Source organism: Oncorhynchus tshawytscha, linkage group LG02 (genome assembly GCF_018296145.1).
Source record: "Oncorhynchus tshawytscha isolate Ot180627B linkage group LG02, Otsh_v2.0, whole genome shotgun sequence".
Taxonomy (NCBI): Eukaryota; Metazoa; Chordata; class Actinopteri; order Salmoniformes; family Salmonidae; genus Oncorhynchus; species Oncorhynchus tshawytscha.
Window position 1 is genome coordinate 69472522 of NC_056430.1, and position 27351 is coordinate 69499872.

Genomic DNA, 27351 nt, shown 5'->3' on the forward strand with positions numbered 1-27351 from the left:
CAGCTGGCCTCTATACAGCACGTTGCCAGCATCATCAAAATGAACAGACCGCCAAGGTCATATCTATGAAGCTTCAGCAGCTGTGTCTCTGGTGAGCTGTCAGTTGTCATTAACATTCCATGTGCTCAGACAGATTTCAATACCAACATATGTACAGCGGTTCTGAGCATAGAGATAGATCATATAGACAGTAGCCTATCCATCTATCCAGAAACAAAATATCTGTGTATATATACTGTATCTATCTCTAAGATTCTGGGTGCTTACGTCAGCTTTTTGTCCTCCACGGAAACTGATGCCATCAGAGATGCAGGACTGGAACTCTGCGATGGTGTAGTACTCCGCTTCCACAGTAGGGGGCTCTGGTGGCTTAGGTAACTGGAAGCCCTGCACAAACAAGAGGAATAGAATAAGAAGCAATCTTGAGTTCAATGTTCTATGTTTATGTTTAAAAAAACTTTTTTGATACATACTGTATTTGAGAGTGACTTACCAGATTTGTTTCTCTTCTAGGAGGAGGTTTTTGTCGGAGGTTGGGAGAGCCTAATGAATGGAATCATAGATTAGCATAATTTACTGTCAAATGTAGAAATGATAGAAGTGCAATTAGTAGTCTATTGTACACACATAACAGACGAGTACAAACCTTAGTATATCCGTAAAACCCCAATCAAAATGTTATATCACCCAGCACTATATGTTTTTATTGCATTTTATTACACCCAAATATTAGTCACACAAATATATCCCAGCACCCAAATATTAGTCTAATAGGTATATATTAGCACCCAAATATTAGTCTAATAGGTATATATTACCACCCAGATATTAGTCAAATAGATACAGTGCCTTTGATAAAGTATTCGGCCCCCTTGAACTTTGCGACCTTTTGCCACATTTCAGGCTTCAAACATAAAGATATAAAACTGTATTTTTTGTGAAGAATCAACAACAAGTGGGACACAATCATGAAGTGGAATGACATTTATTGGATATTTAAAACTTTTTTAACAAATCAAAAACTGAAAAATTGGGCGTGCAAAATTATTCAGCCCCTTAAGTTAATACTTTGTAGCCCCACCTTTTGCTGCGATTACAGCTGTAAGTCGCTTGGGGTATGTCTCTATCAGTTTTGCACATCGAGAGACTGAATTTTTTTCCCATTCCTCCTTGCAAAACAGCTCGAGCTCAGTGAGGTTGGATGGAGAGCATTTGTGAACAGCAGTTTTCAGTTCTTTCCACAGATTCTCGATTGGATTCAGGTCTGGACTTTGACGTGGCCATTCTAACACCTGGATATGTTTATTTTTGAACCATTCCATTGTAGATTTTGCTTTATGTTTTGGATCATTGTCTTGTTGGAAGACAAATCTCCGTCCCAGTCTCAGGTCTTTTGCAAGCTCCATCAGGTTTTCTTCCAGAATGGTCCTGTATTTGGCTCCATCCATCTTCCCATCAATTTTAACCATCTTCCCTGTCCCTGCTGAAGAAAAGCAGGCCCAAACCATGATGCTGCCACCACCATGTTTGACAGTGGGGATTGTGTGTTCAGGGTGATGAGCTGTGTTGCTTTTACGCCAAACATAACGTTTTGCATTGTTGCCAAAAAGTTCAATTTTGGTTTCATCTGACCAGAGCACCTTCTTCCACATGTTTGGTGTGTCTCCCAGGTGGCTTGTGGCAAACTTTAAATGACACTTTTTATGGATATCTTTAAGAAATGGCTTTCTTCTTGCCACTCTTCCATAAAGGCCAGATCTGTCCTATGGACAGAGTCTCCCACCTCAGCTGTAGATCTCTGCAGTTCATCCAGAGTGATCATGGGCCTCTTGGCTGCATCTCTGATCAGTCTTATCCTTGTATGAGCTGAAAGTTTAGAGGGACGGCCAGGTCTTGGTAGATTTGCAGTGGTCTGATACTCCTTCCATTTCAATATTATCGCTTGCACAGTGCTCCTTGGGATGTTTAAAGCTTGGGAAATCATTTTGTATCCAAATCCGGCTTTAAACTTCTTCACAACAGTATCTCGGACCTGCCCGGTGTGTTCCTTGTTCTTCATGATGCTCTCTGCGCTTTTAACGGACCTCTGAGACTATCACAGTGCAGGTGCATTTACACGGAGACTTGATTACACACAGGTGGATTGTATTTATCATCATTAGTCATTTAGGTCAACATTGGATCATTCAGAGATCCTTACTGAACTTCTGGAGAGAGTTCGCTGCACTGAAAGTAAAGGGGCTGAATAATTTTACACGCCCAATTTTTCAGTTTTTGATTTGTTAAAAAAGTTTGAAATATCCAATAAATGTCGTTCCACTTCATGATTGTGTCCCACTTGTTGTTGATTCTTCACAAAAAAATACAGTTTTATATCTTTATGTTTGAAGCCTGAAATGTGGCAAAAGGTCACAAAGTTCAAGGGGGCCGAATACTTTCGCAACCACTGTATATATTAGCACCCAAATATTAGTCTAATAGATATATATTAGCACCCAAATATTAGTCTAATAGATATATATTAGCACCCAAATATTAGTCAAATAGCTATATATTAGCACCCAAATATTAGTCTAATAGATATATATTAGCACTCAAATATTAGATTCACACTATACACCTTCGTCTTTCCGTGTCTTACCTATAGCCTCAAAGCCTATGCAAGAAGAAAACAATATTTTACTTCCGTCAAGTAAATAGTCTAATTTGAATCACCATACAACTCCATAATCGATGACACTCACCTATCGACACCCTGTGTGGAGCGACACGTGCTACAGCAGGGGAACCAGGTTCTGTCTTCCCCTTACTGTCCTGTAGAGGGCCACTAGCACCAGGGCCCAGGCTAGGACTGGAGGTACCCATCCCAGATCCAGAACTCAGCCCAGGACTCGGACCTGGGCCAGGGCTGGGGCCGTGGTCGGGGCTGGGGTTATAACCTGGGGCATAGGGCATGGGCAGGCTGATCTCACTCTTGGAGATGTGGCGCTCAGGACTGGTGGAATCTCCATCCGTTTGGACATCCTTCGAATCAAATCAAACTTTATTTAAACTGCATTTTTTACAGTAAAAAAAAACAATACAATAAAAGAGATATATCAAACAAAAGCTAACGAAATAGACTTAAAGTGCTTCAAAACTAAAAAGCTAAAAGTTCAATCAAATGAAATCTTAAGTTCAAAGCGAAATCTTAAAACCGTACCTTCTCACTGCTGGACTTCTTCTGGAGCAGGTTGCTGATCTCCATGATGTTGCCGATGATTTCCACAGGGCCTGTCAGGGTCTTCTTCCTACCTGGGGATGAGAAGTCCTCCTTCATCTTCTTCAGGTATGAGGCCGGGGCCCAGCCCTCCTTCCCAAGGTACCTAGCAGCAAAATAGGGGGGGGGAATGGAAGTTTACTCACCGGTCAAATAGTAACCCTTACCGGTCAAATAGTAACTCCTACCCATCAAATAGTAACCCTTGCCGGTCAAATAGTAACCCTTATCGGTCAAATAGTAACCCTTACTGGTCAAATAGTAACCCTTACCGGTCAAATAGTAACCCTTACCGGTCAAATAGTAACCCTTACCGGTCAAATAGTAACCCTTACCGGTCAAATAGTAACCCTTACCGGTCAAATAGTAACCCTTACCGGTCAAATAGTAACCCTTACCAGTCAAATAGTAACCCTTACCAGTCAAATAGTAACCCTTACCGGTCAAATAGTAACCCTTACCGGTCAAATAGTAACCCTTACCGGTCAAATAGTAACCCTTACCGGTCAAATAGTAACCCTTACCGGTCAAATAGTAACCCTTACCGGTCAAATAGTAACCCTTACCAGTCAAATAGTAACCCTTACCGGTCAAATAGTAACCCTTACCGGTCAAATAGTAACCCTTACCAGTCAAATAGTAACCCTTACCTGTCAAATAGTAACCCTTACCGGTCAAATAGTAACCCTTACCGGTCAAATAGTAACCCTTACCGGTCAAATAGTAACCCTTACCGGTCAAATAGTAACCCTTACCGGTCAAATAGTAACCCTTACCGGTCAAATAGTAACCATTACCGTCCAAATAGTAACCCTTACCGGTCAAATAGTAACCCTTACCGGTCAAATAGTAACCATTACCAGTCAAATAGTAACCCTTACCAGTCAAATAGTAACCCTTACCTGTCAAATAGTAACCCTTACCGGTCAAATAGTAACCCTTACCGGTCAAATAGTAACCCTTACCAGTCAAATAGTAACCCTTACCGGTCAAATGGTAACCTTATCGGTCAAATAGTAACCCTTACCGGTCAAATAGTAACCCTTACCAGTCAAATAGTAACCCTTACCGGTCAAATGGTAACCCTTACCGGTCAAATAGTAACCCTTACCAGTCAAATAGTAACCCTTACCGGTCAAATGGTAACCCTTACCGGTCAAATAGTAACCCTTACCAGTCAAATAGTAACCCTTACCAGTCAAATAGTAACCCTTACCGGTCAAATAGTAACCCTTACCAGTCAAATAGTAACCCTTACCGGTCAAATGGTAACCCTTACCGGTCAAATAGTAACCCTTACCAGTCAAATAGTAACCCTTACCGGTCAAATGGTAACCCTTACCGGTCAAATAGTAACCCTTACCAGTCAAATAGTAACCCTTACCAGTCAAATAGTAACCCTTACCGGTCAAATAGTAACCCTTACCAGTCAAATAGTAACCCTTACCGGTCAAATGGTAACCCTTACCGGTCAAATAGTAACCCTTACCAGTCAAATAGTAACCCTTACCGGTCAAATGGTAACCCTTACCGGTCAAATAGTAACCCTTACCAGTCAAATAGTAACCCTTACCGGTCAAATAGTAACCCTTACCAGTCAAATAGTAACCCTTACCGGTCAAATGGTAACCTTATCGGTCAAATAGTAACCCTTACCGGTCATATAATAACCCTTACTGGTCAAAAAGTGCATCTTGTGTTGACTACAAAGTCATTACAAGCAATACACTGTGATTGACAAGTATTCAATAATTATTTACGATGTCAAAGGGAGTCTTTATTTTGTTTATTCTCCCACTGACTGTCTACGACCACTAGATGTCCTCATACACATGAAAGAACATAGACCGATTCTGAGCAGAGCAGTAGAACACTGTGGTGTGAGCCAGTAGGCTGCTGGGGGGGGTTAATATTAATTGCTGGAATGGAGTCAGTGGAATGTTATCAAACACAAGGTAACCATGCGTTTGATGTGTGCGATACCATTCCATTAATTCTGTTTCAGCCATTACTATGAGCCCGTCCTCCCCTATCAAGGTGCCTCCGGCTGCCTGTGCTCTGTGGATAATGTATGAGAGATGTAACAGGACTGTTCTGCAAGCCGGAGCAGAGTCCAGAGTAGCATGTGGTAATCATCAGCTGGAGAGTTTAGCTCACGTGAGGAAGCTACAAACAACAGGCCAGGAAATGCACATTTACTGAGTATACAACACACTCTGTCGCTCTTCCACCAACCAGGTCACACACAACACATTCACCGGATCTCCAACGAGCCACATATGTTAATGGTTTACAATACCATGCAGCCGATGAGATGGACCTCTGCCTTGATCACAGTTCCGAAAATAATGATAGGGGACTCATTTCATTAGAGTGTTAGAAAGTGTACATTAACTTTTGGCCCGATTCCAATATGATAATTCACTTACTTCTCTAGCCTGTAGGCCTTGTTGAAGGGAGTGAAGGATTTAATTGTAATTGGAACTGGGCCCATCCAACATAAAATCACTAATAGGTGTAAATTCTTAACCGGAGCAATGTTCTCCGTTGGCTAAAGTGCCTGTCACTCCATGGTGAGGACCAATCAGAGGAAGCCCTCCACAGTAAGAACCAATGGGAGGAGGTGATGCTCACCTGATGTACCACCAGCCCTCCAGGTTCTTTTGGATGACCTCCACGGTGACCCCTTTCTCAAAGCCGATCTCGTCCTTCCCCTGGCTGTTGTACGGCTGCACCGTCGTGTACTTCTCTTCTACATGGGTCGATGGAAGGAAGGACAGAGAAAAAAGGAGAGAATCAACATTTCTGTTCAGTAAATCCCAGTCATGAACCCCTTGGAGAACTCCCCTTGAATTTCCCAGTCAAGAGATATCTACAGCAACAACCAAAGTATTTCAATCAATTAATGTTCTCTTAGAAAGCAACACAGAGGTAAAAGTATCGGGAATCACCCAGTTAGCCATTTTATCAGTCTTGTTTTTTCAAGCCCGCATGGATACCCTGACTATATCCATTCCACATGTATCCTCCAATACAAACACAAACAGCACCCACTACTGGCCAAGCCTCTCATCACATCCACAACACTCTCAAACTCTTCCTTATCACAGCTAGAATGTGACAGAGGCAACCCAGCCAGGACCCACTGTGGACCCATAATAAACACTGTTGAGCGAACAACACTGCAGACTGGATCCATTTGAAATGTCTGGAGGGCTGCAGAGATGCAGTATGGAGCCAGAGCCTCCCTGTTGGAGATAAGGAACCTGTGGAAGCTCTCAGATCTTTATCAGGCTACACTTGGCTGCCCAGAGCCAGATAAGGGAAATCCCCGCAGCCACTCTAGAGTGGGATGATCCATAGGGGAATTCAACTACTGTGGGAAAAGCCAAGTGTAAGTATGAGTGGTAGTAGTGGGGGGTAGATAGATAGGGCCACTTTAAGCAGCTGTTGCTTCAACGGGTTGGATATACAGGGGCATGGGAGGGAATGGGGATAAAGACAGGGAGAGAATCGGAGTTGGTCCGGTGAGAATGGCTTGTGTCTCAAATGATCCCCTATATTGCCCCATAGAGTGCACTACCTTTGACTATATCAATAACAGTGCAATATGCAAGAAATAGTGCACTATAGGACGACTATAGTGTCATTCGGGACACAGACAATGTGTCCCTTGGTGGGATGGGGAAGTGAAACAGGAGGAACGGGAGAGGAATTTCAGAGGTGTGAACGTGCGTGTGTCAGTCCGTTTACAATGGGTGGGGTGTGGTGAGGTTTTAGTGGGAACACATTCTTGTGCTGCCTGTCATTCCAGAGGGAGCTGGAGGGCTTGGGTCAATTATAGAGAGCTGTAAGGAATGTCTATGGGGTTTTTGGACTAGGTAGCACAGGGAGTGTTCGTAGGGTGGGGGTGGGTGTGTGGTTGAGGACGTCTGAGTACTTGGAATGGAGAGGGAATACTGTGTGAGTGTGGGTTTGTGACAGTGTGTGTGTGTGTGTGCCTGTGAGTGTGCGTGTGTATTCAAACATACGTATCATGTGTGTGAGCATGCTCTCTGGACATGTACGTACGTGTTTCTCACACTGTCTTAGTGAGTGTTTGACCAGTCAGCTGGGCCCAAAGCCCCAAACAGTGAGTTGAGAAGGAGGTTATCAGCACACTGCCATAAATCACATTGGACTCTGCTGTAACTGATCCTGATCTCTAGACATACAGACAGAGGAACAGGGTTGAGGAGACTGGATAGAGTGTTTGACCTAATGACTCGCCCTGTCAACAACACATGAGGTTATCGATGAGGTGAGGTCATCCTGCTGTCACTAGCCAATCAACACCTATGGATTTCATCGGACCAGCCAATCAGACTGTACTGACCTAACATTGGGTCGGAAGAATTTGTGGGTTTGACCGAACAATGCAATAACAAGAGATCCATTTGTTTTTCTTGGGAGTAATTTTGGCGATAAAGTTACCAAAGGCAGGCCCATTGACCTGAGGTAGGGTCAGAGTAAGTGGACTATAAAACAATTACAAAGCGATCCATTTAGCTTCCTGCTTTGACTTCTTTGGGAGTATTTTGGCAATAAAGTGAACAACTTTAGACCCATTGACTTGACGTAGGGTAGGAACAACAACAAAGTAATCAATTTTTGCTTCCTCCTCTGTGGTGTTAATCCATAAGATTTAGCACCTGGCACTTATCTTCTCTCCTTATCTTGTTTACTATCTCGTTTCCACGGTAACTAAATCCTTGACTCCACGGGAAAATATTATATTTCTCACAAATGGGTCAAGTATTCCATTTGCAAAGAGTGTTTCTGGGTAGTTTCAGATGAGGTGTTAAGAAGACAATTCATTAATATTGTAAGATTAGACTCCCTACTTTCCTCTCTCTAACTCATGCAATGCTTCTTTCTCGAATCTTTCTTTAATTCCTCTCATCCTCTCCACTTTCTCAAATCTCTTGCAATAAGGTTGAGCAGGAGGTGGGTAGAGTATTTATGTAATCGTGGAAAGATACATTAAGAAAGAGTGTCCATGTCTCATGACAAGAGTGCATCTTCATAGAGCGAAACCATGAGATACAGTATTTATCCATTACTTATGTCTATGGAGAGAACACTCAGGGTAGAGTAATTGTAAGTATTCTTTATGGTCAATGATCATGTCCCTGATACGCTTAACTCTACTTTTAGCTTCCTAGAAACTAGTGCTCAGCGATTAACTGACGTCGGTTCAATTACTTGAATTCCATTTCTTTTTTTTCTTTTTTTGTGAGCCCAACACTCCATTTCTCCAGTGAGAAGTCGAATAATAATAAATCAAGTCAAGAACTATGTGGGACGCCTGGCTGAAGGGAGTTGTAGTTATTCAAATATTCAATCTAGTTCTGTGCAGAAATTTGGTAATTAACTACGATGACCATAATTCATTGCACCTGCTCTTTTTGGTGCAGACAGAGATGGATACACTTTTACTATACACAGACTGCATAGACTGCATGAGAGAGGAATGTACTCAATGATGAGAGAGGGATAGAGACAGTTTGTGAAGGTGTGCCTTATCTACTTTGGACTAGTAACTAGTAAAATGATTTTGTCAGACAGCTCTGCTGCATACTAGCTTAGCTAAATAGGATGACTAAAGACAGTACAGTATGGGGAGAACAGAGATAACTTTGTCTGGCTGTTTGGCTGCTAATGCCTGAGCAGAGATGAGATGATGACTTTAAGGAATTAAAGATAATAAAGTCATCAAATAAAAACAAAGTAATATACACAAGTGAAATATTATTTCATAGTGATTTTTTATTTTTCTACTGATGTCTACCCAATGGGGACCTGACAGAGACAATGGAATGTTTTCAATGTTTGGGGAATTGAATGTTCACTATTTTGGGTTTTGCAATGTCCATTAAAAACCTCTAAAATCATTTTAATGTCATTATTTCACAACGAATGTAATATTTTTAAAAAATAATTGAAAACCATTCTTAATTTAAAAAAAATAATCGAACAGAAACCGAACCGACCCCAAAAAGCACAAATGACTAGAATTTGCTAGAAACGGTCTGTGCATGCTGCCTCAAAGTGCCCTATCTGTGCTGCCTGATACAAACATGCCTCGTCTGGCATTCATAATGACCACAGTCAGCAGCATTATCATGGTGGGATCATTTTGTAGGGTGGAAACAAGGCCTCTAATCCAGAATGAGTTACCATGCAGCAGTGTTTCTGGCGGTGCTGGAAGCAACACTGGACTCCCAACTGACCTGAGACCCTGGCTGTTGAAATGTGTCAGCCTCAACAGGGGTCAATATATCACTACTGTCTGTTTCTGCTGGTTGATGTCTCTAGTACAGCATCCTTACACAGGCATGTGCTGTACGTTGACCCGGAGTCTCAAGTGAAGTCATCTGGGATATTGATTTCAAGTACAGTGAAATGCCTTTCCCAACCATTCAGTAATCAATGTCAGCAATACTACAACGAAAATATATGACAACGCCTACTAATTATGCCTCACGCAATGATTGTCCTCATTCCTTCATGGCAACAGTTACATCAGTGGCTCACACTTAATCGGCATGGCCGATTAATTAGGGCCGATTTCAAGTTTTCATAAGAGTCGGTAATCTGCATTTTTGGAAGCCGATTTTGGCCGATTACATTGCGCTCCACGAGGAGACTGCGTGGCAGGCTGACTACCTGTTACGCGAGTGCAGCAAGGAGCCAAGGTAAGGTGCTAGCTAGCATTAAACTTACCTTATACAAAATAATCAATCTTAACATAATCACTAGTTAACTACACATGGTTGATGATATTACTAGTTTAACTTGCTTGTCCTGCTTTACAAATAATCAATGCGGTGCCTGTTAATTTATCATCGAATCACAGCCTACTTCGCCAAACGGGTGATGATTTAACAAGCGCATTCGCAAAAAAAGCACTGTCGTTGCACCAATGTACCTAATCATAAACATCAATGCCTTTCTTAAAATCAATACACAAGTATATATTTTTAAACCTGCATATTTAGTTAAAAGAAATTCATGTTAACAGGCAATATTAACTAGGGGAATTGTGTCACTTCTCTTGCGTTCAGTGCAAGCAGAGTCAGGGTATATGCAGCAGTTTGGGCCGCCTGGCTCGTTGCGAACTGTGTGAAGACCATTTCTTCCTAACAAGGACCGTAATTAATTTGCCAGAATTTTACATAATTATGACATAACATTGAAGGGTGCGCAATGTAACAGCAATATTTAGACTTATGGATGCCACCTGTTCGATAAAATACGTAACGATTCCGTATTTCACTGAAAGAATAAACTTTTTTATCCTCTAAATTATAGTTTCCAGATTTTACCATATTAATGACCTAAGGCTCGTATTTGTGTGTTTATTATATTATAATTAAGTCTATGATTTGATATTTGATAGAGCAGTCTGACTGAGCGGTGGTAGGCAGCAGCAGGCTCGTAAGCATTCATTCAAACAGCACTTTCCTACATTTGCCAGCAGCTCTTTGCAATGCTTGAAGCACAGTGTTGTTTATGACTTCAAGCCTATCAGCTCCTGAGATTAGGCTGGCAACACTATGGGTGCCTATAACAACATCCAATAGTCAAAGGTATATGAAATACAAATGGTATAGAGAGAAATAGTCCTATAATTCCAATAATAACTACAACCTAAAACTTCTTAACTGGGAATATTGAAGACTCATTTTAAAAGGAACCACCAGCTTTCATATGTTCTCATGTTCTGATTAAGGAACTTAAATGTTAGCTTTTTTACATGGCACATATTGCACTTTTACTTTCTTCTTCAACACTGTGTTTTTGCATTATTTAAACCAAATTGAACATGTTTCATTATTTATTTGAGACTAATTTGATTTTTATTTATGTATTATATTAAGTTAAAATAAAAGTGTTCATTCAGTATTGTTGTAATTGTCATTATTACAAATATATATATAATTATAAAAATCGTCCGATTAATCGGTATCGCCCTTTTTTGGTCCTCCAATAATCGGTATCGGCGTTTAAAAATAATAATCGGTCGACATCTAGCTCACACACACACAGAAGTGGATCCATCCACTGTTATAGGCTCCTGCTTGTGATTAAAGCCAGGCTTCAGTATGGGCTACTGCCCCACATTCACACTTTCCACCAGCCTATTCCAGCCCGCCCAGTCCTCCTGCTGCTACTCCTCTGAGAGAGCTAGCTACCTAACTGTAACTGCTTCGCTCAGCTCTGGCTGGAGACTATGGCGAGGCTCTGGCAGCCCATATTAGTACATTCACCAAAAGCATCCAAAAGAGCTGGATGTAGTCATCACATGGAAATCGTTGGCTGAGTATTGAACTAGTATTTTTTTCTCCTGTGCAGTATAAATAGGACCTGGGGGTTTTCCTGAGCATCTGAATAGGAAAAACGGTGTCCTATGTTATAGATTAGTAAGACTACAACTAGGAAGTGGAGTTTTTCCTGGTCAGGCCATGTGGTTAGGAAGAACGCCTGGCCCGAAAGTATATAGGTCATCGCAGGCCTGTATAAAATTCCTCAACACAGGTACTAACTCATACCATCTGACACAAGTTCCCCCTGTGTTGGATCAGCTCTGTTGAATCACTTATGTTTATTGTCTCTTTGACTGGTCTGGGATCAGAGTTAAGCTATACCAGGTGAGTCACGCCCCACCGATGTCAAAGTTCTGCAGCAGTGGATAGCGTATCCTATAACCAGATGGCTGATCTCTCCTGGTCTTATTAGAGGGATGAGAAATTATTCTGGCTCTAGGTAGGGGTAGTCCACAGACACAGATCTAGGATCAGCCTCCCCAAATCCTATCTATATCAATGACAGAGAACCTCTAACTGACCTTCAATCAACGTCTATAGTAACTTCATCCTTCAATATAGTGACTACTTTTTGATCAAATATGGGTAGATGTAGCCTTTTAATAGCCACAGATCTAGGATCAGCTTATCTTCCCCAGATTCCAACCATAACCATTTGAGGATAAATGAAAAGCTGACCTTGGACCAGTTTTGATTAGATACTAGACAATATGAGACATAGGCTCATGTCTGTCTGGGTCCATCAAAGAGAATTCATTATGACTCAACAGCAACTCTCCATTGAGACATATTACAGTATTGCAGTGGCCAGGGGATCTTGGCAACGTGATACATTCAAGAGTGTGAGAACATATCTTTACCAATAAATGTTCACTAAAAACCCAGTCATTAAAATCGAATGGTTCTGAACCTGGAGGGAGTTGTATAAGTACATGAAGTAGCACTACACACAGTAATGTTTAGAACAGCTATTAGCCATCAAGGTTGTTACTGTTGTGCTGTCTGAATCAAATACCCCTCATTATCTAATCTGTTTAATGTTAGTAAATGATTCTGCGTAGCAAAATTAAGAAATAATTATCTTTCTAAAAGTAGAGAAAAATTTGGTAAATTTAACTCCGGGAATTGAAATCTACCGGAACACCCAATGTGCTGTTTGTGATGTTGGGGGTTAAGCTGGAGTTGTTGTTGGCTGACTGTCATGGATTTAAAATGAGTTTCCTTACGATGAAGGAATGAGTGTGTATGTGTGTGGTTCTGAGAGAGGCCACTTGAGAGTGTCTGTGTGCTTGTGTGTGTGTGTGTGTGTGCGTGCGTGCGTGTGTGTGTTTGCGTGTGTGTGTCTGCGGGTGTTGACTGTGTGTTCACCTCGACTCTGCTGGCGGTTCACTATGCCCCCCAAGGTCCATCTGCGGTCCAGTCTCTTCAGATGAGCCTTGCGTCTCTTAGTAACTGATGAAGGGGGATGGACGGAGAAACCAAAGGAAAACAAAGAAGCGTGAACTTAAGAAGCGTATTACAAAATGAACGAAGGCAAAAAGCCGTCGTTAGTTAGTAGGATGGTGAAAACATTACATGGAAAGCCAGCAAATGAACGGTGTCCATTTTAAAGCTATGCATAGTAAATCACATGATTTGTAATAGTGTAGTAGCAAATGGTTTTACAGAAAGAGTTGATACTCATTGTTGTCGTGATAATCACTATCTGTCTTCAGAGTTCACGCGCACATTTCCCAGTCAAGCAGCTAAACTTCTTAAAGGGTGTGTATTTCTGGGGACTGAGTTAAACTGACATTATAAAGGACGAGTGGAATCACAGATATCACGAGGACAGTGAGAACTAGGTCATAAACACAGAGGTATTTCCTTACGAGAGACAACTGTCCAGAGAAACTATCCTTCACGACGTCTGTCACCGAAAGACCGAAAGAGAACAAGCCCCACATTAAAAGAGGAAGCAATGATCATATAAATAGAATGAATAGCGCTTCCAAGCCTGTTCTATTCATTCAATCTCTATGACAACGATGACATGATGTATCATAGAAATATCATGTATAGAAGGCGTGTCTCTATTCATTACAAAATGCCAGGGTTAGAGATCCAAGCCCGTCCTATTAATTATATTTCTATAGCAATGATTATGCAGTATCATCCAATCTAGTGTGTCTGGAATACTGAAATCTGTTGGTTCTCACCACAACTTATTCCGCATTCAAGAAGGCCAATCCCCATACATAACGTTTCATGTATCTGGGACCTTTCAAATGGTCACAGACATGCTACATAATTTTTAAAATATTTTTACCTTTATTTAACTAGGCAAGTCAGTTAAGAACAAATTCTTATTTTCAATGACGGCCTAGGAAAAGTGGGTCAACTGCCTGTTCAGGGGCAGAACGACAGATATGTAGCTTGTCAGCTTGGGGGTTTGAACTTGCAACCTTCCGGTTACTAGTCCAACATCTCTAACCGCTAGGCTACCTTGTCGCCCCACACATCTGTGTGGCATAGTATCCAACCAGCCCCTAGCATACTGTACACATGGTTTAAGATTGCCCAGCAAACGACATCTGTGTCCAATGTCTCGCTAATAGGTTTTCTAGCAACTGTATAGGAGAAAATAGATAAGAGTAAATCTCCATGTTAGCCTGTTAGGCTACCGTAACAACTTGCTAAGTCCTCTGGTAAACTGTTCCGTTCCAGTCGCCCTTATAAGCAGGGACCACTCTTGCAACACCACTGACTTACAGTGAAGTAAAACAGCCCTATATGATACTGTCCAACTCGTTCCTTTCTGATGACTCGCAGTTATCCTCCCTTCCTTAACGCATTCCCCAGGGAGACATAAACCAGACTTTCAGAACGGAGGAACGAGTGATGAGGGAGGACAGAACTAAATTACTGTCATCTCTCCCTTCATAATGGAGGGAAGAAGAGGAGGGAGAAATGGAGGAGTGAGGAGAGGAGGACAGAATCAAATGACTCTCATCTCTCTCTCTCTCTCTCTCTCTCTCTCCCATTGACCTCCTAATTGAAATATCAAATTGGGGACAGCCACAAAGGCCAACGTTATTTCAGGGTAATTCCAATAGACCAGACCTACCAGGCCCTGTCGTCCCTCCTCAGTGAGCTAGCTACAGTCTGCTATTGGTTTATATGACAGTAGACTGGGGCTTAATGAGTATGAGGGAGGGGAGGGATAGGGGAGACAGGATAGTTACTAGAGATATGAGATATGCAGTGGTGTGTGAAAACGGAGTAGGCAGGCTCTAATGGGGAAGGTGTTGATAGAGGAGTGTTTTGCGGGATGGGAGGGATGTGCATGTGGGGTGTGTGTCTGCATTTCCTCTCTGCGCGTGTCTGACCCAGATCCCTAGGTATTTCCAGGCTCCAGCCACATGACCGTCTATTTCCTTAAAGGCTGTCACAGACTTTCACTACCAGCCCAGTTTGTCCCTCTCCCTCTCTCTCTCTCTCCCTCTCTCTCTCTCTCTGTGGAGTGACTGCATTCTGCATTAAGGGGAGCTGGGGGCCATGGCAGCTGCAGAGGACCTGTCATCACATGCTGGGATGTGGCATGCCAGTTTACAGTGTAACAGCGCCATGGGCCAGCGCGAGGATCATAAAGCAATGTGTCTTAATGAGGGACAGGGAGAGAGCCTTACATACCCTGGTGGCAGTCTATGACACACGAAGCATTACGGCATAATGATCACACTATACCAGGTAGTTTCCATGGGTTACTAAAACTGATGGAAAACAGAGGTAATATGACTAACGGTGGGGGAGTGTATGGATGTGTGTATGTCTGTGTGTGTGTATGTCTGTGTGTGTGTGTGTGTATGTCTGTGTGTGTGTATGTCTGTGTGTGTGTATGTCTGTGTGTGTATATGTATGTGTGTGTGTATGACTGTGTGTGTGTATGTCTGTGTGTGTGTATGTCTGTGTATGTCTGTGTGTGTGTATGTCTGTGTGTGTGTATGTCTGTGTGTGCATGTCTGCCTGCCTGGGTGTAACACACAGCTAAGGCGCTACAGTGTCATTCCGAAGCACCAAAGGGGAAGGGAGCTTATTCTCTAGTGATGAAATATGCCCTCCAAACAGTCAGACTAAACATTACTGCAAAAAAAGAGGTCATGACAAAACTCATTGAAAAAGTAGTGAAGGAATTTCCTCTGGTGCCAAAATATCCAGCCTGACAAAAACCCTGTAGTTTGAACAAAGGGCATTTGGCTGGGTTTCTTACAGTGTCTGTTTCCTGCTCTGACCCTGGTCCTCGAGGTTCCTGCTGTCCTAGCACAACTATTAGTTGTCATACCTAAGGCCTTAGTAACGATTGTAGTGATATTTTGCAGGGAGAATGGCTGGTGTGTGTTACCTAAGGCCTTAGTAACGATTGTAGTGATATTTTGCAGGGAGAATGGCTGGTGTGTGTTACCTAAGGCCTTAGTAACGATTGTAGTGATATTTTGCAGGGAGAATGGCTGGTGTGTGTTACCTAAGGCCTTAGTAACAATGGTAGTGATATTTAGCGGGGAGAATGGCCGGCGTGTGTGTGTTACCTTCTCCTGTCCTGACGGTGCTAAGTTCCAGGTCGTCTCTAGTGCCGTTCTGTGAGTCCAGGTATGTGGCCGGCACCCAACCCTGCTCCTCGGCTGTACTGACGAACCACCAACCTACAACAAAGACACACACACACACACACATTAGTTTGTGCAGAGCCACATGGAGACACACACACATTCTTTACACACTATATATGACACATAAAAGAAAATAGACAGACAGACAGACACACACACACACACACACACACACATTTACCAGCCATTCACCCTGCTAAATATCACTACAATCATTACTAACACCTTAGGCATGACACCTAATAGTTGGGCTTGGACTCCAAACACACTTACACATTTACCAGCCATTCACCCTGCTAAATATCACTACAATCATTACTAACACCTTAGGCATGACACCTAATAGTTGGGCTTGGACTCCAAACACACTTACACATTTTGATTTACATTCAATAATGGAAATATGCCACCGTTCTAGTTCCTTCATCCGCAGCAGTTTGCGAAGGCTGTAAATTACAATAACTGCTCTACATTCCCAAAGAACCCCAGAATTCATCGGGTGTTAGTGTTTCTCTTGGTCCAGGCTTTCATTTATATCGGCTACATGGGGAGCATTGAAGTGACCTAACCAGGGAACTTTTCACCTGCTATCATTACAAAACCACCAGACGTTTCAGAGTAGCGCTACTGACTGACCATGGATCAGTTTTTCATTTGAATTCATAATGATTGAGATTATATGGACAGGGAGAACCTGATCCTAGAGCAGCACTCTAGGGTTAGGGTCATGTTTTTGTCATATATGTGCCCGGAGTGCAGAGGAAAATGGACACTTAAGGTTCAAAGAGGTAGAAGTTGTCCCTGAACCACAGATCTAGGATCAGATGACCATAACTGAGTTCTAACCATCAAGGGGATTAAATAAGAGCTGACCCTGTATCCGTGCAATGGTTAAGGATTGATTTGAATTTAGTCCCCCAAAAAATCCTAGTCTAGTATTTCGAGAGGTGTTTGTGGGACAATAAATCTTTTTGATTCGAATTGACTTGACCTAGACCTGATTGAATGCAAAAACACATGTCGAATCAGGAACCAAACCAAACCGAAGCTCACGAAAAGAGAGAGGAAAAGAAGCCATCGATCCCTCCCTGACAGTTAGCATGTGTCTTTGTGTTTTAGTTCTGCAGCGGTAGCACGAATCCAGATTCTCCGACTGTCTGTTCTGTTTACGAAGTTCAGAGGCTCTCCGAGCATTTCATCCGTAACATTTGGGTTCAACGTGGACTACTCAGAGTCGTAAATAGTAGGGAAGCTGCCTTTCAGTGAGCCTCGAAGATACAGTATAATTTACGACTTTCTGCAGCCTATAACGCACCCAGACGTACGCCATATGCTAACACACACAGGCACACTCCTGACGAATGCACATATGTACACATACACAATAACTCACACGCTCTGACAGTATAAAAGAGAAGAGAGCGAGGTAACGAGCACAACTATTTTTTTCCTCTCCAATGGAGTCCAACAATTAAGTCCTCAGCTCTTGACTGTGTTAACCGTCATATGGCGAGGTCCTATAATGTGGTTTGACACACATACACACGCACACACACACACGCGCGCACACACACGCACACACACACACGCGCGCACACACACACAGACACACACACACACGCGCACACACACACGCGCGCACACACACACACACAGACACACACACACGCGCACACACACGCACACACACACGCGCACACACACACAGACACACATACACACACACAGACACACACACACAGACACACACACACAGACACACACACAGACACACACACACCGGCTTGAGTAAATCAAGTCCTCACACGCCCCATTTTATGTCCCTGCAAGACACGCCAAGTCACATTGGGAAATGAGACCTATTTGACCCATATGGAAAATATGTCTGTGTACAACAGTTTCTTCATCGGAAAAAAATAACATTGGTCATTGGTAGGGTTGCGAAATTCCAGTAACTTCCCAAACATTCCTTGGTTTTCCATAAATCCAGGTTGAAAGTCACTCATAACACAAGACTACTATAGCGTATACTATGTGTGAAGCTCTGAATGGTCCACCACAGTGTTTGAGGCTTCAACCCATAGGCATTGTCTAAAAGGCATTGAAGTTCAAAGTAGGTCCCACTGTAGACATCACAGCAGAGTCTGGGGTCTGACAGCGCACAGTACAGTGAGTTTGGAAACCTGTCAGAATCGGTTGGCTTCACAAAATGCTAATAACGCTATGAAAATGATGCTATGCTAATGCTTAGCCTAGCGAAAACGCTAACGTTGGACTGACTGTAGAGGCATAGGTTTTCCTCAGCGCCAACGTGAATTTGACATTGCGACATTGATGCTATGCTAATTCATTATTATGCTGCTGTAGGCTAGCTAGATCCTAGACTGAAAATGTGTTTTGATGAATGGCACTCAGCACATATAGCGGTGAGATGAGAGGCAGCACGGTAGAGCCCTCCTTTCTTTTTTTTTAAAGTCCTACATTCAACGTGTGAAACAATGGAAGTTGCCCATAGTTTTAGCAAAGAAACTTTATAGATCCAAGTTACCGCAACTGTTCAAAAGGAAATAATCCACAACCCATCCACCTTTATGGAATTCGGCCACTGTTAAGGTTCTCTTCCTCTGAAGAGGAAGTGTAGCAGGGATCGGACCAAAACCCAGCGTGGTTATTATTAAACATCTGTAATAAAGATGAATAACGAACATACAAAAACAATAAACGTAACGTGAAAAACCAAAACAGCCCTATCTGGTGCAAACAAACACAGAGACAGGAACAATCACCCACCAAAGACTCAAAGAATATGGCTGCCTAAATATGGTTCCCAATCAGAGACAACGATAAACACCTGCCTCTGATTGAGAACCACTCTAGGCAACCATAGACAACTCTACTATACCACAATCCCATAACCTACAAAAACCCCAAGACAAAACACACCACAATAAACAACCCATGTCACACCCTGGCCTGACCAAAATAATAAAGAAAACACAAAATACTAAGACCAGGGCGTGACAGCCACAGTTCAGCAAAGAGACAATTCAGGAGCCATTTTCTTCAAAAGGTCACCTGACATGACAAGCAGAGGATATACAGTCTCCTAAATCCCTATGTGACAGGGTCCTGGTGAGCGACTGCCATTATCAGCTGCATGTGTGCGCTGCCACGGCTGTATATCACTGCCTACCAGGTAGGGGCTGATAGAAATAGGTCCGGTCTGTCGGCGTGGAAGGACTGTGTCTGCTTACACAAACGTGTGTGTTTGTGGGCGCCTGTCTATATAGGGATCCATGAACATGCCTGCTTGCACTTGTATATGTATGTACTTGCGTGTGCTGTGAAAAGGCAAATGAGAAAAACTAGTTTAGCCCTGGTCTCTCTCGCTCAGGCTGGCAGACATCACATGGCTTTGACAAGGCCCAGCTCCCCTATACATTCAGCTCCCAGGCTGACAGACACCACATGGCTTTGACAAGGCCCAGCTCCCCTATACATTCAGCTCCCAGGCTGACAGACACCACAGGGCTTTGACAAGGCCCAGCTCCCCTATACATTCAGCTCCCAGGCTGACAGACACCACATGGCTTTGACAAGGCCCAGCTCCCCTATATATTCAGCTCCCAGGCTGACAGACACCACATGGCTTTGACAAGGCCCAGCTCCCCTATATATTCAGCTCCCAGGCTGACAGACACCACATGGCTTTGACAAGGCCCAGCTCCCCTATACATTCAGCTCCCAGGCTGACAGACACCACATGGCTTTGACAAGTCCCAGTTTGCCTATAAATCCCAGTTCTGGAGAAAGTCAGATGTGGTTAAAGAGCAGAGAAATTAGAAACAGAAAGGCTGCTGGATCTCATCACACATAGGCAGTTACCAGAGTGGAGAGAGACTGTGGAGGAAGAGAGAGGGAGAGAGACCAGAGAGAGAAAGCGAGGGAACGTTCTCATATGTTCCAACCAACTACTGTCCGTGTGTCAACATTTTCCAGGAAACTCACTCTGTCCAACTGCAATATGGACAGAAGCTGGTTCTTTCTCTCTTCTCTCTCTCTTTCAGGACAGTTGTTAGTAGGAAGTTAGTTGGTGTTCCCTCTTTCTGGCCGTGCCATTTAGCTTCCAGACAGACAGATAATAAACCCCGTTTTCCCAGAGAAGAGAGAGGACATCCCCCTTGGTGAAGACTCAAATCAGGGTTTCCCCATTCACACAGTGGAATCCAATTGGCTTGGCGGCTCAATTAGGCTCCAAGAGATGTATCATGGGATTGAGCTGTTTATGTGGTATTGTCTGGTGTTGAACATGTTTGTTGTGTCTTTTCTGTTTGTTGGTGGGATTTGCTGTGTTTTGTGTGTGAAAAATCGATAAAATGTTTAATGTACCCTAGGGTGTTCCAGCGGTCCAACAAGTACTAACACTGCAATAACAAGTACTAATACTGTGATAACAGGTACTAACACTGCAATAACAAGTACTAATACTGCGATAACAAGTACTAACACTGTGATAACAAGTACTAACACTGTAATAACAAGTACTAACACTGCAATAACACGTACTAACACTGTAATAACAAGTACTAACACTGCAATAACAAGTACTAATACTGTAATAACAAGTACTAACACTGTAATAACAAGTACTAACACTGCAATAACATGTACTAATACTGTAATAACAAGTAGTAACACTGTAATAACAAGTACTAACACTGCAATAACAAGTACTAACACTGCAATAACAAGTACTAACACTGCAATAACAAGTACTAATACTATAATAACAAGTACTAACACTGTAATAACAAGTACTAACACTGTAATAACAAGTACTAACACTGCAATAACAAGTACTAAGACTGCAATAACAAGTACTAACACTGTAATAGCAAGTACTAACACTGCAATAACAAGTACTAACACTGCAATAACAAGTACTAATACTGCAATAACAAGTACTAACACTGCGATAACAAGTACTAACACTGCGATAACAAGTACTAATGCTGCGATAACAAGTACTAACACTGCAATAACAAGTACTAACACTGCAATAACAAGTACTAACACTGCAATAACAAGTACTAACACTGCGATAACAAGTACTAACACTGAGATTACAAGTACAAACACTGCGAGCATGGGTTCAAATCTGACCCACCACTTTAGCAATTCCTCTCCTGCTATAAACTTCTTTCTATTTATCCTGTCCAATAAACACAGAAAATATGAAAGTAGTGGGACGGCCACACCACCTAAACTATGAGCTAATCTTAACACGCTACAAGAGCTTCTCTTGGAAGCATACATGTCTTGTTTGATTACAGTGGCTAACATTACCATATTACATCAACTATGAATGTAATAACCATTGCTGACGGTCAGTTATTTTAAATGCCTATATGTTCTAAAATAGCTATATATCTTGCTTGACCGTACTGTATGTGTATGGAATACATTACAGTGCCGGTGGACTAGAGAGAGATTAAAGGGTCAGTCTGGGATTCAAACAACAACAAATTGACCATGTTTTCCTCGAAAGGTTATGAATCATAGAACATGGAAAATGTGGTGTAACAAATGTCAATCTTCAGCAGGGGTGGGACGCGGGCAGGGGGGCAGGGCAGTAAAGGGGGTTGGGGGCAGCTGTAAAAATGAAACAGGCTAAAACAAGACATATAAAAGGTGGGTCGTCTAATGAACTACATATTGACCACCATCTGAACATACAGTAGAGTAGAAAGCAAAAGGGAAGGGCTGCTGTTTCAACAGGTTTAAGTCATCATGGCAGTGTTATTGGTTGCAGGGCCCTGTGTGTGTGTGTGTGTGTGTGTGTGTGTGTGTGTGTGTGTGTGTGTGTGTGTGTGTGTGTGTGTGTGTGTGTGTGTGTGTGTGTGTGTGTGTGTGTGTGTGTGTGTATTAGACCAGAAACCATGCTTAGGCTGAGTTCACTCGACCTCAAACAACGCAGTAAAAAGACATTTAGAGGAATACTTTCACGAGTGCTCATTTCCTGACTAAGTACGATCCTTTTATTGTACAGGTGCCTTGTCAAAACTAAATCAGACTACTTTTTAGGCAGCCTTTGACTACAATAAACACTAGATTCTGGGTCCGGGTTGTGTCCCGACAAAAATGACCCAGTTTGCTCCACTTCATCAGATTCATGATGTGGAACTAAAGATAACTATCTTAAAAGGTCAAATAGCGACAGGTGTAAAACCTTCTTAACATTGACAGTACTCATGCTGGTTTAACCCAGACAGTAATAAGTAGTCTAATTGCAGTTCCACTGTGTTGTGCTTTGGTAGAACTAAGGTTGTAGTTTAGCAGAGTGCAGTGCTTTCTCCCTCTTTCCCTCTGTCTCCATCTCCCCCTTTCGCTCAGTGAGAATAAGGTCACATGGAAAACAAATGTTACAGTAATTGTGCAGAACATACTAATCATTGGCTGGTAAACGCCTAGTAGGGAGAGAAAGATGGAGATAGAGAGAGTGGGTGACCGAGAGAGAGGAGAGAGAGAGAGATACAGAGACAGAGAGAAAGCAGACGTTTGGCCAGGGCTTCAAAGCAGGGAGTATTCCACACACTTCCCCGTCCAAAACCACCACAGAATCTATCTGTTCACTCTCTTCATTTGGATTGATGGAACGGAGAAACGGGACCATCAAGACGTTTCGTCAACGACACTTATTTCAAACGCGACGCGATTGTGTTACTCATCTCATTGCTTTGCCACAACGAACAACAGATCTGATGTGTGATACGAGCTCTGAGTTGGATGCGGCTGAGCCCGAGTCAGGAAGGCAGAATATTGAATTGAACCACAACGTGCGCTTTCTGCAGAGTAAGCAGAACTAAGGGACACAGAAATCTGAGGCTTAAAATAGAACCAGAACAATTACGGCGGTTCGGGAGGCCTAAAACGAGACAGGAGAATCAGGCCTGGAAGGCAGAGACTATTCTCATCCTTCTATCTAATCACACAAACCCTGTGTGTGAGCAAGATACCATATAGGTTGCAAGAAAGCATATATGTAATCAAATCTGAAGCTAATACAGAACGAGATTATTAACATATTATATATATATATATATATATATATATATTGTATTTTACCACCTCTTTCTCCCCGTGATATCCAATTGCGATCCAACTACGATCTTGTCTCATCGCTGCAACTCCCCAACGGGCTTGGGAGAGGTCGAAGGTCAAGTCATGTGTCCTCCGAAACATGACCCACCAAACCACGCTTGTTTACACCTGCCCACTTAACCCGGAAGCCAGCCGCACCACCGTTCAACTGACGACGTAGTCAGCCTGAAGGCGCCCGGCCCTCCACAAGGAGTTGCTAAAGCGCGATGAGCCAAGTAAAGCCCCCTAAACCCTCCACTAACCTGGAGGACGCTGGTCCAATCGTGCGCAGCCCTATGGGACTCCCGGTCACGGCCGGTTGTGACACAGCCTGGGATCGAACCCGGATCTGTAGTGAAGCCTCAACACTGCGATGCAATGCCTTAGATGGCTGCGCCACTCGGGCGGCCTGAACGAGATGATTTAATTAGGGAAATTGAAATGAAATCCCATCAACTCTAGAAGTCAATACAGTATATGATGTGATAAACGCCTAGTTAGGCCTCAGGGATATGATTTTGTTGGATGGGATCAAACGAAGAACAGACAAAATTCCTCTAATGACATCAGAATCATTTAATAACAAGTTCCTTTGAACACGTTTTCGTTCCCTTTAGTGTGAACTTTGTTTGAAAAGCTGGTGTAGCGGATTGGCAATGTAAAGAGACATAAAACGTATAAAAATCACCCAAGACGGGATACATCAAAGCATCATCTAATCAGTTCTAACTGAGGGGAAGTTATGAGGACATCCGAATCATCAAGCTGGTTGCTTCCTTCCTAGTTTATTTCGAGGCCCCAAATCTTTATTGACAATGTCTAACGGGACGGGAGACAGAGGAACTCACATCCCACGGTGGAGATTGTGTTACCTTGCTTTTAAGTTTTCATAAAACATAAAACATGGGGGTTTGGTTACTGCTAGCTGTGTTACAAGTTTAAGGGGATAGCGTGGTGGAAGGAAGTTCATTAGACCGTGTTGACTAAATATCATGCTCAGCATGCCTGGGCTACGTCCCCAGGCCTTGAACTTGAACCGCCGTGTGTGTGTAGGGGGGGGGTTGTGGTTATGTTCAGGGTTTGGGTTACGGGTAAAGGTTAAGGTTAGGGTTATGGTAAGGGTTAGGTTAAGGAAAATAGGATTTTGACTTTTAATAAATATTAGGTCCCCACGAGGATAGAAGAACAACATAACATGTGTGTGTGTGTGTGTGTGTGTGTGTGTGTGTGTGTGTGTGTGTGTGTGTGTGTGTGAGAGAGAGAGAGACCCAACCCAAAGCTTCCTTCCAGCTAAGTACCCCCTGTGTCATGCTTATTGATACAGGCTGGCCATTTCAAAGCATGGGAGGTGCAGCTAACACTAAGCTAGCTTTAGCCATGCATATCACCTCACTGAACATGCTAATGGCAACAAGCCCTATTTTAAAACCTGTAAGTGAGTCTTTTGGCCAGCTATGGCCTTTCATGTGACCCTATCTATACAGGAGATTTTAAAGGGCTTTAAAGGTAACCTCTCTGTCGATTGACGTAGATTAGCAACTCTTGTGCCTCTTGGTGAAACGTTACGCTACGGGTAGCATGTATAGGATGACTAAGAGCCTGCTACGCTATCTGTTGGCTTATAAGTATGACTTCCTGATTGAAGCTGGCTAGCTATTTTTACAGCCTGACCAGGACATCCTTTAAGCTAACCTAAGCTAAACTCTCTAGCGCTAAACGCTCTTTGATTGAAGCCGTCTGTCTGATTTGATTGCCTAGAGTTGAGGCAGCACAACTTTTAAAGGAAGAACCACTGTATAGGCTATGTGAGACTACAGATGTAGGATCTTAATTTGAGCCAGTTTGCTACAGCAGGAAAATAATCATGCAGCAACAGGAAATTCGAATTATTATGTGGATTATAATTAATATAATACATTTACATTTTTTGTCGGGGTTGATACATTTTTCGCCAGGGAAAATTGAGTCTGAAATGTCAAAGTGGAAATTACAAACTTCAGAAGCCTTTTCAAAACTCAAATGCAATACAAGGTTCTGTATGGAAAGTTCTCCTTCAACAGAGTGATCAAATTCATATCCTACATCTGTATGGCCTCTCGTGTGTGAGGCCTTGTCTTCAGCAGCCCCCCTGGCAAAGACTCTGACGGTTTACAACCTTATCGGCGTGACTGAAGTCAGAAGAGCAGGCTAGGCTGTCCGTTTCAAATGTGAGGTGAGACTAGCGCTAAGCTGGCTGTAGCCGGAGTGATGGAGTGTAAGATTTGACACAAATGGTGTTCCTCCCTCTGTAAAACTTGGCCCAGTGCTTTCCCCTACTAAAGCTGATCTACACAGGGCCCCAGGCCAAGGCAAACAACACCCACTGCCCAGCCCAGCCCAAACTCAGTCAAAACTGGGTAAATCTCAGGAAAGAATATGTGGGATAGTGGGGGCTATGCCAACCTAACTTACACCCCTGTGGACACAGCAGGCAGTGAGAGAGGGGAGGTAGGGGTGGTGTGTGTGTGTGCGTTTGAGCCTGTGTGTGTTTATGCGTGCGTGTTTGCCTGTGCATACATAATTTCACACGTGTGTGAGTACGTGACTATGTGTGTGAATGTGTGTTTAGGTGGGTTTTGCACGGTAAGCGTGCCTAAGCTCTTTAGGACTATGGTGACAAATTCCCCCTTCAACCTGGCAAAGATCGCATAGAGAGAGAGGCGAGGGGCAAATGTCTTCTCCGGCTGGGCTTGTGGGCTGAGGGAGCGGCACAGTAACCCAGAGGGATCTTGTTTGCTGCATAGCATCACAGTCCTCCTGCAAGATCCATTAGGCCGGGGTAAGGACACAGAAAATAGGGGAATTTTCCATATTCAGCCACAGTATGGAGCCACAGAATGGAGGCCGGGTTGCATTGATTAACCAGTCATTTTCGTGCAACTATGGTATCAGAACTCTAACAGAGCCAAAATAGTCTTCAAAGACTATTCTATATAATATACATTTGATACCATGGTATCAATATCAATATCATATCATCAATATCATGGTGATAACAACTTTGCAGGAAGCACAATAAACTGATTGCACCATATAACTTCTGGTCACACATGCAAGTGATGTTTTTCCCATCTGAGGCCTCTTCCCTCCAGACTCTCTGTGATTTCCCATGTCCAAGGAATGACCGGAGTGGGAGAAAACCAGGACACTGCCCCATACATAGCTTCCACTCCTCCTTTTCTCCTCCTCTTTCCCCCTTTTCAAGAGGATTCTGGCGTGTCCACCTCCTTGCCCTCCCATAAATCTCTCTTTACTAGATAGTAGCTCGTAAATCTCCGGACAGACAGTCAGACACAAATCTCACAGCCAAAACTCATGACATCAGCACACACACACACACCCCACATACACTCACACACACACACACACGCACGCACGCACACACACACTGTACAGTCTCACGTGGTGATACTGGCGCCTTGTTGACACTATACAGTGAAACAGCTGCCGTGGAACTAGAGCGCACGCGGCTGCTAGCTTCTCGCAGTAGGGGTAGGGTATGACAACAACATCCGACTCGGGATTAGGAACCCGCGACTATCGAGGTAAACAGTGCGTGAAGCGGGGAGAACTGATGCTGCAGTAAAGTGGTTTTACTGCAGTGGATGTTTTTTTTCCATTGGCTGTTGCTTGACCCGAACCACTCCTAACCGCATATGATATACTGTTTAGAGATTGTGTGGAGAGGAGAAGAAAAAGAATCGCAGAGTCTGGATGGGAATGGTAGAAGCTAACTTAAAAGCATAGGTTGTCATAATGCCGAGATGCACGGGGTGAGGAACATTAAAGCGACATTAAAACAACATTAAAGAAATAGGGGGTTTTGGTAAATCGGGAGGTTGCAGTGTGAAATTACCGCCTAGTGTTTCTGCGATCAAAATGTCGAGGGACATAAACC

General features: G+C 43.1%; 1 protein-coding gene across 6 annotated transcripts in view; it reads right to left on the reverse strand.

The window, feature by feature from the left end:
* Positions 1–27351, reverse strand: part of LOC112262899 (SH3 and PX domain-containing protein 2A) — a 60140-nt gene that overhangs the window by 10220 nt on the left and 22569 nt on the right. For 2 of the 6 annotated variants that reach the window (XM_042303646.1, XM_042303636.1), the window contains exons 3-10: positions 16194–16307; positions 12997–13080; positions 5894–6011; positions 3203–3365; positions 2745–3024; positions 2642–2656; positions 494–543; positions 268–387 (exon numbers count right to left, since the gene is read on the reverse strand). In XM_042303646.1, the coding sequence (XP_042159580.1) occupies positions 268–387; positions 494–543; positions 2642–2656; positions 2745–3024; positions 3203–3365; positions 5894–6011; positions 12997–13080; positions 16194–16307 (944 nt within the window). The remainder of the gene's footprint in view (positions 1–267; positions 388–493; positions 544–2641; positions 2657–2744; positions 3025–3202; positions 3366–5893; positions 6012–12996; positions 13081–16193; positions 16308–27351) is intronic. The other 4 variants (XM_042303653.1, XM_042303640.1, XM_042303652.1 and 1 more) reach the window with 2 other exon arrangements.